This window comes from Artemia franciscana, chromosome 10 (assembly GCF_032884065.1).
Source record: "Artemia franciscana chromosome 10, ASM3288406v1, whole genome shotgun sequence".
Lineage (NCBI taxonomy): Eukaryota > Metazoa > Arthropoda > Branchiopoda > Anostraca > Artemiidae > Artemia > Artemia franciscana.
This window is the reverse complement of record NC_088872.1, coordinates 16,320,225-16,332,366: the sequence shown is the minus strand read 5'-3', so window position 1 is coordinate 16,332,366 and position 12,142 is coordinate 16,320,225. Positions and strand designations below refer to the sequence as shown.

Here is a 12,142-nt window from a genome sequence, read left to right as displayed (position 1 = left end):
TTTGAAAATTTGAAAAAAAAACGCATTAGGAAGTTAGTCATGATGATTAAAATGTTGTAAAAATTTTAATCTATTCAATCTACTTGAACCAAAAACTTGTTCTTACTTTCTAGGCCTGAATAATTTAAAATTCTGAAATCTCAGGTTTCTGGCTATTCATCAGTTCTTTCACAGGTTAGAAATAAATAATAAGTTTAAAAATCACCTAAGCTGCGGAAAAATCTACCAATCCTATCCAGACAAATTTCAACAAAGAATACTAAAGGCTGTAGCTTTATTGCAGTTCTTTTTTTTACTTTCCAAGTACAATTCGTTTAAAAGAATTATTCTCGATTCCCTATTAATTATTGTTATGTCTGTACTCACCAAGAAAATTTGCTGTTTCAGTTTTGCTCGGGAAAGATGGTGGATGATTAGTTTCTCCGAGTATTACAATTTCAATTTCAACAGTGGAAGATAATATGACTGGTACACCATTGTCTCGAGCCTGAATTACTAGCTGAAATACAAGAAATTATTTCATTTCTGAGTCTAATCAATGAAAAACAACAATTATTATAATAAAAGGTCAGTTAATTTTATTTACTTACTTTTAATAAGTATTTACTTAATGCTTTTTTTTATAATGAATTCAAACATTCTACCGAGGGTGCAATTTCTGTTAAAAAATATTTTTGATTTCATATTTTGATGAAATTTGGGTGTTGAATTTATTTTTAAGTTGAAATTCCTCACTACAGAGTTAAATGACAGACTAGTAAAATTCAGTCATGTTTTTATATTATCCATTATTTTTGAATACATCATCTTCATTATTTGAATAATCAGGGAAGTTCTTATTACATAAAAGGATAGAGGACAAAGATCATTCTCAGCCATTGCTGGTGCATAAGGTATTGAATCAACATTTCAATTACTCGGTCTTTTTTACAAGCCATGTTTGATCTTAAGTATCTGATTATCTAAAAACATTCAGTGTCTGTGCTCTGCAACAATAATAACATACGCTACGTTTTGTTGGCATCCAGGGAGGGGGGATGGGCCAAATAGTTTTTGCTCCTGATTAGTTAAATTTCGAATGAGCCCATACAGATCTCTCGCTATGCCAACATTTCCAGCGTTTCCCATTGTTATACTCATGTAAACGAGATGCATATCCGACCGAATCGAAGATACTCTTTGTACCTGATTTTTCAAATTATTTACAATATTTCAGTAATGGGTTAAAGGGATCGATTCAAAACTTTGAGGAGGTCTTAGAAGAGAAGGAGGGTTGAGAATGGGCTTTAATTTTGACTCAGGGAGGGCGGCAGAGGTAAATCATAAGATAGGATGTGAATCTATTTCATCGAACTATCGTGTCTTAAATATATTGACAGCAGCTTGGAGAATCAATATAAGATTTTCAAGTATTTTTAAGTAAGAGAAGGGAAGGGTGGGTCAAGGGATGTTCAAATTTAGTGCTGGAGGAAAGGAAAGGGTTAAATAATTGTGTCCCAAATCCAGACACAAAAAAAAACTTTTTTTCACCACAAGCTAATATAAGACTTGTAATTTATGCATCGATAGGCAGGGATATAAATCCATTGCCACTCTCTTTTCTAGGATGTAAGAATGGCGCATCTATAGTATCTTAGGAACCTCTAAGGATATTAAGTTGAAATAGTCAGAAAATGTTGAGTGGACTTTAAATGAAATGAAAAGACACCAAGTGCGTCCATGTTGTCAAAATGATGTGCATGCAGTTTCTCAGGAATAACTACGGGTGTCCTATGCAAAGGTTGATTTAAATATTAAATTTGAGATAATTATGTACATTACATCGTCCTGTGGTTGTACAATGGGTTGGATCTCAGCTTGGTAAAAAGGGACCCAGAGTTTGAGCTCAGCTGCAGCAACACACTGTCAACACAAGAACTTTATGTGTCAAGTTGCCTTGTCAATCGAGTGCATGCATGCATACATCTAAACCAAATCAGAATGGCATATGTATTCAAAAGGTAGTCAAATAATGTGTCTGAAATATCTCAAGAACAGCTAAGGGTAAAATGGTGTATCTGCAATATCTTGAGAAGGGTTAAATGTATTAAGTTGAATCTTTCAAGATATAATTACGCATATGCTGAAAAAATCAAAAGATATTATTCATATCCATTTTATCAAAATGACACATCTGCAATATCCCAGGAAAGCCTTAAAGTATCGAGCTGAACGTTTCATAGAGTTTTGACCGGGATGATGAACTAAATTAAAAGATACTATGAGCATAAAATTCGTCAGAACGAAAGGAACAGCTAAGGGAATAAAATTGAAGCTTTTCTTCCTTCATGAAGAGTAGGCTAAGTCTTAATAAGCGTGTTAGATATGATTTTAAAGATAACCAGAACAAATTTTATAAAAAAGCTTTTCAACTGAAAATGAACAGCAAGAGTAAAACGTAAAACGGATAGAAATCATTAAATATATGAGAGAAACTACCTTTTTCTGAGCCCCCCACTCTTTACAATAAAGTTTTATCTTGCATTAGAAAACACTTTTTATTCCAGCTAAATGCCCTTATGTTTGAGCGGTCGTACTTAAGAAATCGGGACACAAAATCGAATTTTAGTGTAAATAGAGAGGAGTTGAGTCAGCACCCAGGACTACCCCTCAGCCCAAGAGATAGTCCCCTAGCTACAAAATAATTTCTCTTCGTCTTAAGTTTTATTCTTACTCTTTACTTTCTGTTGGAAAAACAAGATTTTTCATTTATTGCGTAATCAGAAGGTGCGTGTAAATGCATTGTTGATCCCTTTCTGAAATCTTGGGAGAGGGAATACAACTAAAGGCTAAGTGTAATAGCAGACGTATCATACTAAAAAAAACAAAAAAACAAATATCTGAAGAATCAAATGGTCACAAAATTTCTAGGTGCAAGTCTTGTGTCAATTAGCCATTAAAAACGTATCTCAGTTACTTGTGCTCTTTGCAAGCAATTACTTGTTCTTTGAGGTAATTTCAAGCCAATCTGGAAAATTTTAATACTTTGAACGTATTTCAAGGCCCTGAACGCATTTTGGTCCGGGTCGTGAACCTCAGCGGGCGTTTCAGGATCATCAAAAATATTCTGGAGGCTTCTTCGGTCCACAAGTCCAGAAAATTCTGTCGGTCTTGGGGCTATCATAAATATTGCATAAATCACATAATCCACCGGACTCATTAAGTACGATAACTTCTTTTGATCTCAGGTGAGTGAAAATATTCCTAGCTTGGAACCAAAATACTATTTTTTCTAGGTTGAAAAAAACTATACCATACACAATAAGTCCTTTTGATCTGGGTCTATAAGAAAATATTCCATTTCCCGCTAATCTTTTTGGTCTGGGCTGATCAAAGCTTAAAGGGTCTGATAGCTCCTTCAATATGGGCTAATGGTTCGAACCATATAATTTTCAAGCCGATTGGAGAGCATAAGTTTGTTCATAAATATGTAAATCTGAACTAATTCAAGGCCTTGGATGAGTAAGGCCAATAAAACAATTTTCTAGGACCGAAAAATTTACACCGTCACCACGTGAGCTGGGACGTACAGACAGAGGATTCCCATTCTCATATAAAAGCTCTTTGTAATGTTCCTATTCAAACAATCTGCAACCTATACACATTTTTTACTAGAACCTTTCAGTGGAAAGAGCGTTTTCATAATTTTGTTACTTGCCCCTGTAGCTGCTTTCTCCAGAGATATATTTACTCGACATTCTAAAGAGGTCATCTCAAATTTTTACCTTGATGCCAATAGAGACACGAATTTAAGGCCAGTTGGTGCCTCCAACAACTTATATTCACATTACATACCAAATTCCGGCTTTGACTTGCAGTGACATCTTGCCCTGCTAAAGTTTATGTGTGAATAATGAACCAATGACATAACTTGTGACCCTTTCCCTTGGATATTGCGTATAGGATCCCAGACGAGCATAATTACTTAGTTATTCTGAATGAATTGTCTATCTTAAATGTGATACCATGTGGGTTTTGGAAGTGTCCAGGGGATTAAACGGGGTAGAGGAAAGGTGCTTTTTACAACACATTTTATGGAAGTGGCAAGAAGAAAAGAGATAATCTGTGGAGTACAGAGCTAGTTGATCCTATAGACTAGTAGGCTTTGAATCGTTACTTCAAAACTTACAAAATAACAATGTACTTTGAATGAATACATCGTTTTTGGATAAGAATGCTCCGATTTCAAACTGTAAATTTTTTTTTGGTCACTCTTGGAGATTAAACAGAGACTGTTCTAAGACAATACTTACAGCGTATTTGCGTTCTACCGTAGGATCCAATTCTCTATTTAGAATGATGTTTCCATCCTTTTGTTCAATCTCAAAAGTAGAAGCCCAGGATCCTTGAAAAAAAATATAAAATGATAAAATAGATTAACATTAAGCTAAAGCCACGATATGTAAATTCTTATATAAGCAATAGTTTTCATTAAATCGCGTTAATAACTTTAATACTTACGACTATTTGAGGTACGGCAGACTTGTTGGCAACTAACAAAAATAATTCTGAATAATTTTTATTGCCCAAAAGTGATACGTTGAATTACAATCCTGCCTTTTACGAAACTTCAAAAAGATAATCGAAGAAAATGTTTGTATGAATTATTTTGTGAGTCCAATGAGTTGGTGAAGTAACCCATTGAAGTAGTGAGACGATGTAACGAGATATTTTAAATGTTTTGAATTGTTTTAGGAAAATAAATTTTCTTCTGTTTAGATTTTTAATATTTTAATTCGTATGATGGGATGTACAAGCTTTGAGATTTTTTAAAAGACTGTCAAATATTTTCCTCAGAATGTACTTGCGCATTAATAGCTTTTTAGTTCGAAGAATTTAGTTTTGAGTAATCATTATTAAAGTAACCTCTACGGTGACGAATTTATAAAATAAATGCCGAATGTAACTCACAAACACACTTTTTTTTTTTTTTTTTTTTAGTGTGATAATGCAAAATCAGAATCAAATTTTATTTAGTTTTGTTTTATAGAGGATTTCATGGTGAATTGAGAAAAAATTGTTATAATACTTAGTAAGAATAAGGAAGTAAGAATAACTGGAGATTAGTAACTACAGTAATAATTAATTTGTTTTTAATTTTTTTTCTCTCTCTCTCTCTCACATACATATACTCTTTGTCTTTCTATCTCATACATTTAATAACTCACGCAATTACTTACCGACTTAAATATACAGTCACTCATTCTGTCTCCTTTTACTTCTCTTACTCCTTCCTTCCCTATTTCGTTTTCTCTCATTTGATACTTATAATTTAGGATTCATTACTGATCTTCAGTTAATTCATTCGTAGGATTTAATGTAAATTAATAATTTTGACGTTACTGTATCGCTGTTTAGGCTCAACACTGGACAAAATTCCTGTTTTTAGGCACTAACAGCATCTGCACTAAACGTGCACACGTCTTCCATGGGTTTCTGTGAGGATTTTTTCTTCTTGCGCTGCCCATTCAAAACAAGTTGGACTGCTAGGTGTTAGCAGTTATAAGAATAGTTATACACATTAAAATATGTATATTTTTAATTCGATACCGAAAAGTTAGTATTACCTGCCAGATTCCATTTTCTCCGATGTTTTTATGTTAGGTTCCATTTTTGTAAAGTAACAAAGTAAAAGTTAGTAAACCATTTTCGTAAAGTTACAAAGCAAAAGTTAGCAAAATAATAAATGTTATCAAACAGCTTTGACAATTGTATACTGTTCCCATTAAAAACTATTCTAGGAGCAAATTACCAATTCTCAGTGACGTATATTCACAAAAATCTAAGGGAGTGAGGGGTAAAACGTACTTTCAAAATATATGGTGGGCAAATTTTTGACTCTTTCAATAATACAACCAAAAACATTTTCCAAAAAATCCCCTCCAAACGGTGTTTCGAAGTTGTAGGGGGTGGGAGCGAAGAATTAACATGCCAGATGATGCTTACTACTCATTTTAAGAATAATTATGCATATCTTTAGAAAAAAGAACTGTCAAATATTATTCGAATTGTTCCTTTCCCAGTAGCACACAAACTGATATTTATCTTCTCAATTTTAACTTTTGGGTTCATTTTATCACTCAGAAGACATTTTTAGTTTGACTCATATTTTTACAATTACATTTTCTATAATCATCAAATAATTATCAAATGTTTTGATCCTAAATACAAATTTTCCCTAAAGTTTTATGTTTCATAAAGCAAAGTGAACTATTATGATAACAAGTAAGGGGTCATACCACACAAAGCCGTTTCGAGCCAATACAGATGTGCACACTTCTTTTCCTCTCCCCTATCTATGAAAAGTGTCAGTTTTAACCTCTTCCCATGAAGTTTTAATTTCCTTCAAATCTTTCCTTCTGACCGCTTCATACCCATTTCGGGACGACCTGCTAATTGTTTTGCCACAGATGGATCACAAAAAGAACTTTTAGCAATCTGTCATCATTTTTTCGTAAACATTGGCCGAGTCATCTTAACTTTTTTTTTCATTTTAGACAATGAAAGTGAATAATTAATCCAAGAGAGAAGTTTTGGTCAATGTATCGTCTCTCCTTTTTAATACCACACTAATCATCTGAACAGAAGATAAATATAAGCGAATAAATCAAAATGAATCCAAGACTTTCAGTTGAGCAAGGCCGTTATTTGTGTATTAATCGTAAATACTTTGTTCAAACTATATTGGTTAAACTCGTTAAACAAATATGGGCTGGTATATGAAAAGAGTCACATAGCTAGACTTACTCTTAATTAAAACTGGTCATAAAAATAGTGATCATAAAAAAAAAACAAAAAACGGATCATTATACAACAGAAACGGTATATCTGGCCAAGCACTTCTTTTACCTGATCCTCCTATTAGACTAAAGAATATATTGGCATTCTCTCCAGCATCGTCATCATGGGCAACAACAACTAGTGGCCGAGAGCTCGTGCCAGTTTCAATCATCACATTCTGTCCTACCGGGTTTCCCTGCAAAAAATGGAATCCTGTTAGCTCACTTAGCTTACCATCACTCTGTACATACAAGAAGAAATTGAAAGAGATAGTTCTTTCTGCCTATAGTAGTGGGGCCTGAATGTAAAGTGATTTATTTATAAATTAGTTTATAAGTCCCATCCGTGTCTACGAGTCGATTTTTTTTCCGCTTCTTCTCTCTCTCTCTCTCTCTCTCTCTCTATCTCTCTCTCTCTCTCTTTCTCTCTTTTTTATGTACTCCGTGTGAGCTATTGAGGTGTAATTCCTTCTTCTTTTTTCTCTCTCTGTTGTTAAAGGAGACAAAACGAGTTGTCTCCCTGTCTCCTTTGTATAAGATTTATGTATATCGTTTCTTGTTTAATAAAGTCAAGTCTTTCAAGTCCTTTAGCAAAATTTGGGTTCAGAAACACAAACGAGCATTTCAGCAACTTTGAGTCATTTTATGGCCCAATGTAGAAAGAGGAGCCGTTTTATAGCTATATCCTTGAGGAGGAAAAGACAAAATAAAAAGTAGCAAAATTTAGTTGATACATCTGATAAGACAGGTAGCCTACAGTTGGTCTATACAAGCAGATAGTTCCCCCGAAATTTGAGATTTTGCCTAGAAGAATTGCACTCTTGAGGTTATATTCAAGGAGATTAGACAGTTTATGTTTGGTTTTCTTCACCAGGAAGATCACAGAGAGATAATTATTTCTACCTGCATTTTTATTTCCCTATCCATTCCATCCTCTCTGGTCGTTTGTGATGCAATTTTCAAGCTTAGTCGATTCTTCTTGAGATTGAAAAGCCTCTCAAATTTAAATTTTATTCTTATAAGAAGTAAACTAGTAATCGAGAATATATCGTGTCTTTGGAAAATGACAGATTACCGGAAAAAGTTTCAACTGTATTGATTACAACGAGCTGCCACATATGACTTTGAGTTTCAAAAAAGGGAGGCCAGTTAAATTTGTAGTGGCATAGAATGACCTACATGAGATGACGCCAGCCCTTGTATTAACTTAAACATAAAAAAAAGCAACCAAACTTACTGCTACTTTTTCAGTGTTAATAAGAAATGTTGGGTTTTACTAATGGAGAACACTGAGACGGTACACAAAAAACTTAAAAAATCGAGTATATTTCAAACCAAAAATAAGAACCTCTGATGTTTTCTTCTTTTGATAAGAAGATTTTTACTTTTGTTAGGAGTTAACACTGGTACTCTATTAAAAATAATCAAAGTAAAAAATGACCAGATGCACACATTAGAAAATAGAACACAAACATAAGATTTTAAGTATATACAGAAGTTAAAAATTTAGATTAATACAGAAACGATTGTACCATCGTATGATGTAAAAATGAAAGACAATGAATATGTATAAGAATACACAATAAATGCTGCTAACCTCTTTAACGCTAAAGCTTGCACCCTGCATAGGAAACGTTATATTGGGCTCGTTGTCATTCACATCTTGAACACATATCAAAAACTGACCCTCTCCTGATAGTGAATCTCGGTTTTTGCCCTGAAAAAAAAAGAAAGAAAAACAACAAAATTGTAAGTGTTGCACTCCAACCATTCTTTAGAAGACTTTTTAGCTGAATCTCTGTACATGGAATTTGCTGTAGTTTTCATATAGTTAATTATCATCGGATTCGAATTCCTGCACCAAATTTGACGTCAACTAGACAGTAAGTGGTGGATAAAAATTTACAAAAATCGGGACAAACAAACAAAAACAATATTATTTCAATGATAGCACAGCACAACCACAAAAAAACAATAGACTACAACTGCTATGCTTTACAAGAAAGAACTACAAAAAAAATACTATTCCAGCATTGGGACACACAAGGCGAAGCATTTAGGGACCATAGCCACCGATATGTGACGCAAATGAGAAAATACCCCAAAAATGTTTTTAAATAAAATACAAATGGAGTTAAGTCCTTTGGAGGGGAGCCAAGGGCCATTGCCACCATTCAGCTATTCAAAAAGGGGGAAAGCTCTGATTAAGTTTTTCGTAAAATGAAATCACCGTAGTCTAGAGTCTATCTTAAACCAAGGTATTCATTCATTTATAGCCATGCTTCAGAACAGACAGACACGTTTAATTAACAAACAAAAACAGCTTCACTGATATAAAGAGTTTGTTCATCTTCCACCAAATTATTCCATAGAATACAACCAAAAAATATAACTTTTAGCCCGTATCCCGTTTAAGTTTCATTTCGTTTAGTGCATTTCCCTCCACATTCCATAAAAAGTCTATGGACTAGCATTTGAATCTTTTACACATTCTCAATATTCGTAAAAAACAAAATGCAAACTGGAAACGTCGGAGAAAGTGTTCTCAAGAATCTTGATTCAGTTTATCAATTTCTAATGGGTATTTTTAAACTATGCTTTCGAAAGAATTTAATAGAAAATACATGATAGATAACTTTAACTACAATTATGATTAATTAAGTTGGATCGTCACAAGAATATGTAATCTAGGTTTAAAACTGTATTATTCAGCTCACAGAGCTAGAAAACTGACTTCCATGCTTACCTCCACAGTCAGGATATAGTTTCCGTAATAACCATAAAGCTCAGAAATATCTGGGGCAACTAAAATTCTTCCAACGCGATTGCCCTCATTTTCACCAGTTTCTACGTTGAAAAGAGGCTTTCCAGGATTTGCAGTGGGACTAACTGCTGTCAAATCTTTGAAGTAATATGTTACTTCAGTATTTTCTGGAAGAGTGTCAGCATCGGTAGCGATAACAAATCCAATTTGTTGACCCTGTAAAATAAAATGTATAGAATGGGCTCAAAACTAAAAATCTTAATTCAACAGATTAATATAATTAGCAGAAAATTGATATTACTTTCTAATTATTCAAGCTAAGAAAATTGTGCATTTTCATTGTTTTACATCTTCGGCAAATTTTTTGTGAGCCAATCAAATCATTCCTTATTCCTAGAGAGACAAATAACCCCGCCTTTTAAAAACCTGATTGGTTTTTATTTGTGAAATGTTTAAGCCAGTAAAAAGGACGAAAAGTGTTCTAATCACAAGAATATTTGCAAGTAGTCCTTCTGTTTCTCTGTGGTTAAACTTTGAAAGAAAGCGCAGGTAGTAAGTGTTCTCCAGTTCCTTTTCTTGAAACTTGGTTACACAAGAGCGCTTGGCCAATTTCAGGAAGGAACTAGACGATCCTCACCTCAAAGTAGGAGACTAGATTTACTTTACATAAGAGGGATTATTAGTAGTGATAAACAGAAGAAACTCACATAATTCCGTACTGGGAAGAAGAGGATGAGGTTGTTAAAGCTGTGTGAATTTGTCTTCTTAGTCAAACTTCCTTAATTGACGAAAAGAAATTAGTTTGAATAGTTCTGTGAACAAGTTAAATAATAGAACGCCATCGGACACAAAAATTTACCAATAAAAACATAGGCATCAATATGCAAGAGATGTATTTTATGAAAGTAGAGACTTTTTAGCTACGTATTTCTAAAAGCTAGGATTCTATATGCCCAGCTACAATTCTAGCGATAAAGCCTCTGGTGCATTGTTAAAGATATATCTTACAATATATCATTATGTCGTTAGTCAGAATATATCATTCAAGTCATTAGTTGCAAAGCAGTGCTGGGCCTGGTTGAAGTTTGCTGCATAAGGTTTATCACAGTTGCTTAGAGAACCTGAGTGTTGTTGACTCCGCAAGGAACCATCTACAGGCTAATTGGTATTGCTAAAGTCAATCATTAGGTAACCAAATACTGCGTAGTTAATGTATCAGCGCTGTATCTTGAAAATACATGTCTGATTTGTTTACCAAATCATATTTTCTTTTCTATAGCTAAACAAAAACACGTTGTACATATTCAGTTGCCAGCGGACGTCAATAGATGATCTCTCAAAAAGGTGTGTATGTCTGAAACTATGTACTGTACATTTAGAACAAGTGCATAAATTGCCATAGTACTTTCCTATAAAAGATCCATAAAGACTGAAGATCATATTCACTGCAGACTCATACAACACTAAATATTTATGACGCAATATTTTCGAGTTTGCAAAATCCAGCTCTAAGGAGATAAAATTTTTCACATCCTCTAAGTGCCTGTATAGTGTCTTTATGATGTAACTGTCTTAATGTTCTGACATAATAATTCCTTCCCTGTTGGATAGGATGTTCCAATGTTGATCAGACAGCTCATCGTGATGAGCTGTAAGAAAGAGTTTATTGTGCCGAAGCCCAATAAGAAAAAGAATTTGGTTGACAATTTATAGCCAAAGTTTGTTGGTGATATCAAATATGTAATTTTCAGCTTAAAGTCGTCCATCAAAAAGACCCCAAACAATTACCTGATGGGAATTTAAGACATGAAATGGGGAGAACTTAAGCCCATATTTGTAAAACTGCGAATTTTCACATGTTTTCGAGGTGGTTAGCCACGAATGCGTAATTCTTGGATATTTCTCCTAGCGACGATCGTATTGAAACAGTGGTCTTGACATCGAACAAGGAATCCTTCAAAGGAAAAATGAAAGTTCTAGTGCTGTTTCCAAGTAGAGAAAGAGAAACCACACCACAACAAAGTACGGTTTTCTGCCATTCTATGGAGTCAAATATAAATTTTGATCCAGATAGTGCCAAAAGCCTAGTGAGTGAATATTCGTATATAGCGATGCATTTCGTCCACTCAGCTTCGAAGATCATAATGCAAAGTGACGATGCACTATTTTCAAGAGACGGGAGTCCTTACAAAAAATTGTTGAAGCTTTTATGTATTTAAGCTTTATTTAACCGAGTTGAAGCCCATTTTCAAACTGTCAGAAGAAATTTGCTCATATAAACATAGAATGAGGGGGGGGGGGAGTGGGATGGAACAATTCATCATTAGACTTATAATGTATATCGAGAGGTGGCCAGTTTTAATACCAAAAAGGTGCCATCTGGATTGAAATTATGTGACGAAACTAAACAAGTATGGGAATCCTAAAGCTAACGTCTATACAAGTTTAAAATCTCTCATTTTCCCGAAGAACAACAGTCAAAAATTCACAATTGTTTTTTTTATTCATCTTTTACCCTTGGGGCTAGTGTAGGCCTACCTGATCAGCAGTCTTACAATAT

General features: G+C 34.0%; 1 protein-coding gene across 1 annotated transcript in view; it reads right to left on the bottom strand.

Annotated features, from left to right (window-relative positions):
* The window catches only part of LOC136031841 (protocadherin Fat 4-like), a 162,746-nt gene that overhangs the window by 63,145 nt on the left and 87,459 nt on the right, over positions 1-12,142 (bottom strand). The window contains exons 17-21 of the mRNA XM_065711677.1: positions 9,565-9,798; positions 8,416-8,535; positions 6,889-7,015; positions 4,293-4,384; positions 367-499 (exon numbers count right to left, since the gene is read on the bottom strand). Of these exons, the coding sequence (XP_065567749.1) occupies positions 367-499; positions 4,293-4,384; positions 6,889-7,015; positions 8,416-8,535; positions 9,565-9,798 (706 nt within the window). The remainder of the gene's footprint in view (positions 1-366; positions 500-4,292; positions 4,385-6,888; positions 7,016-8,415; positions 8,536-9,564; positions 9,799-12,142) is intronic.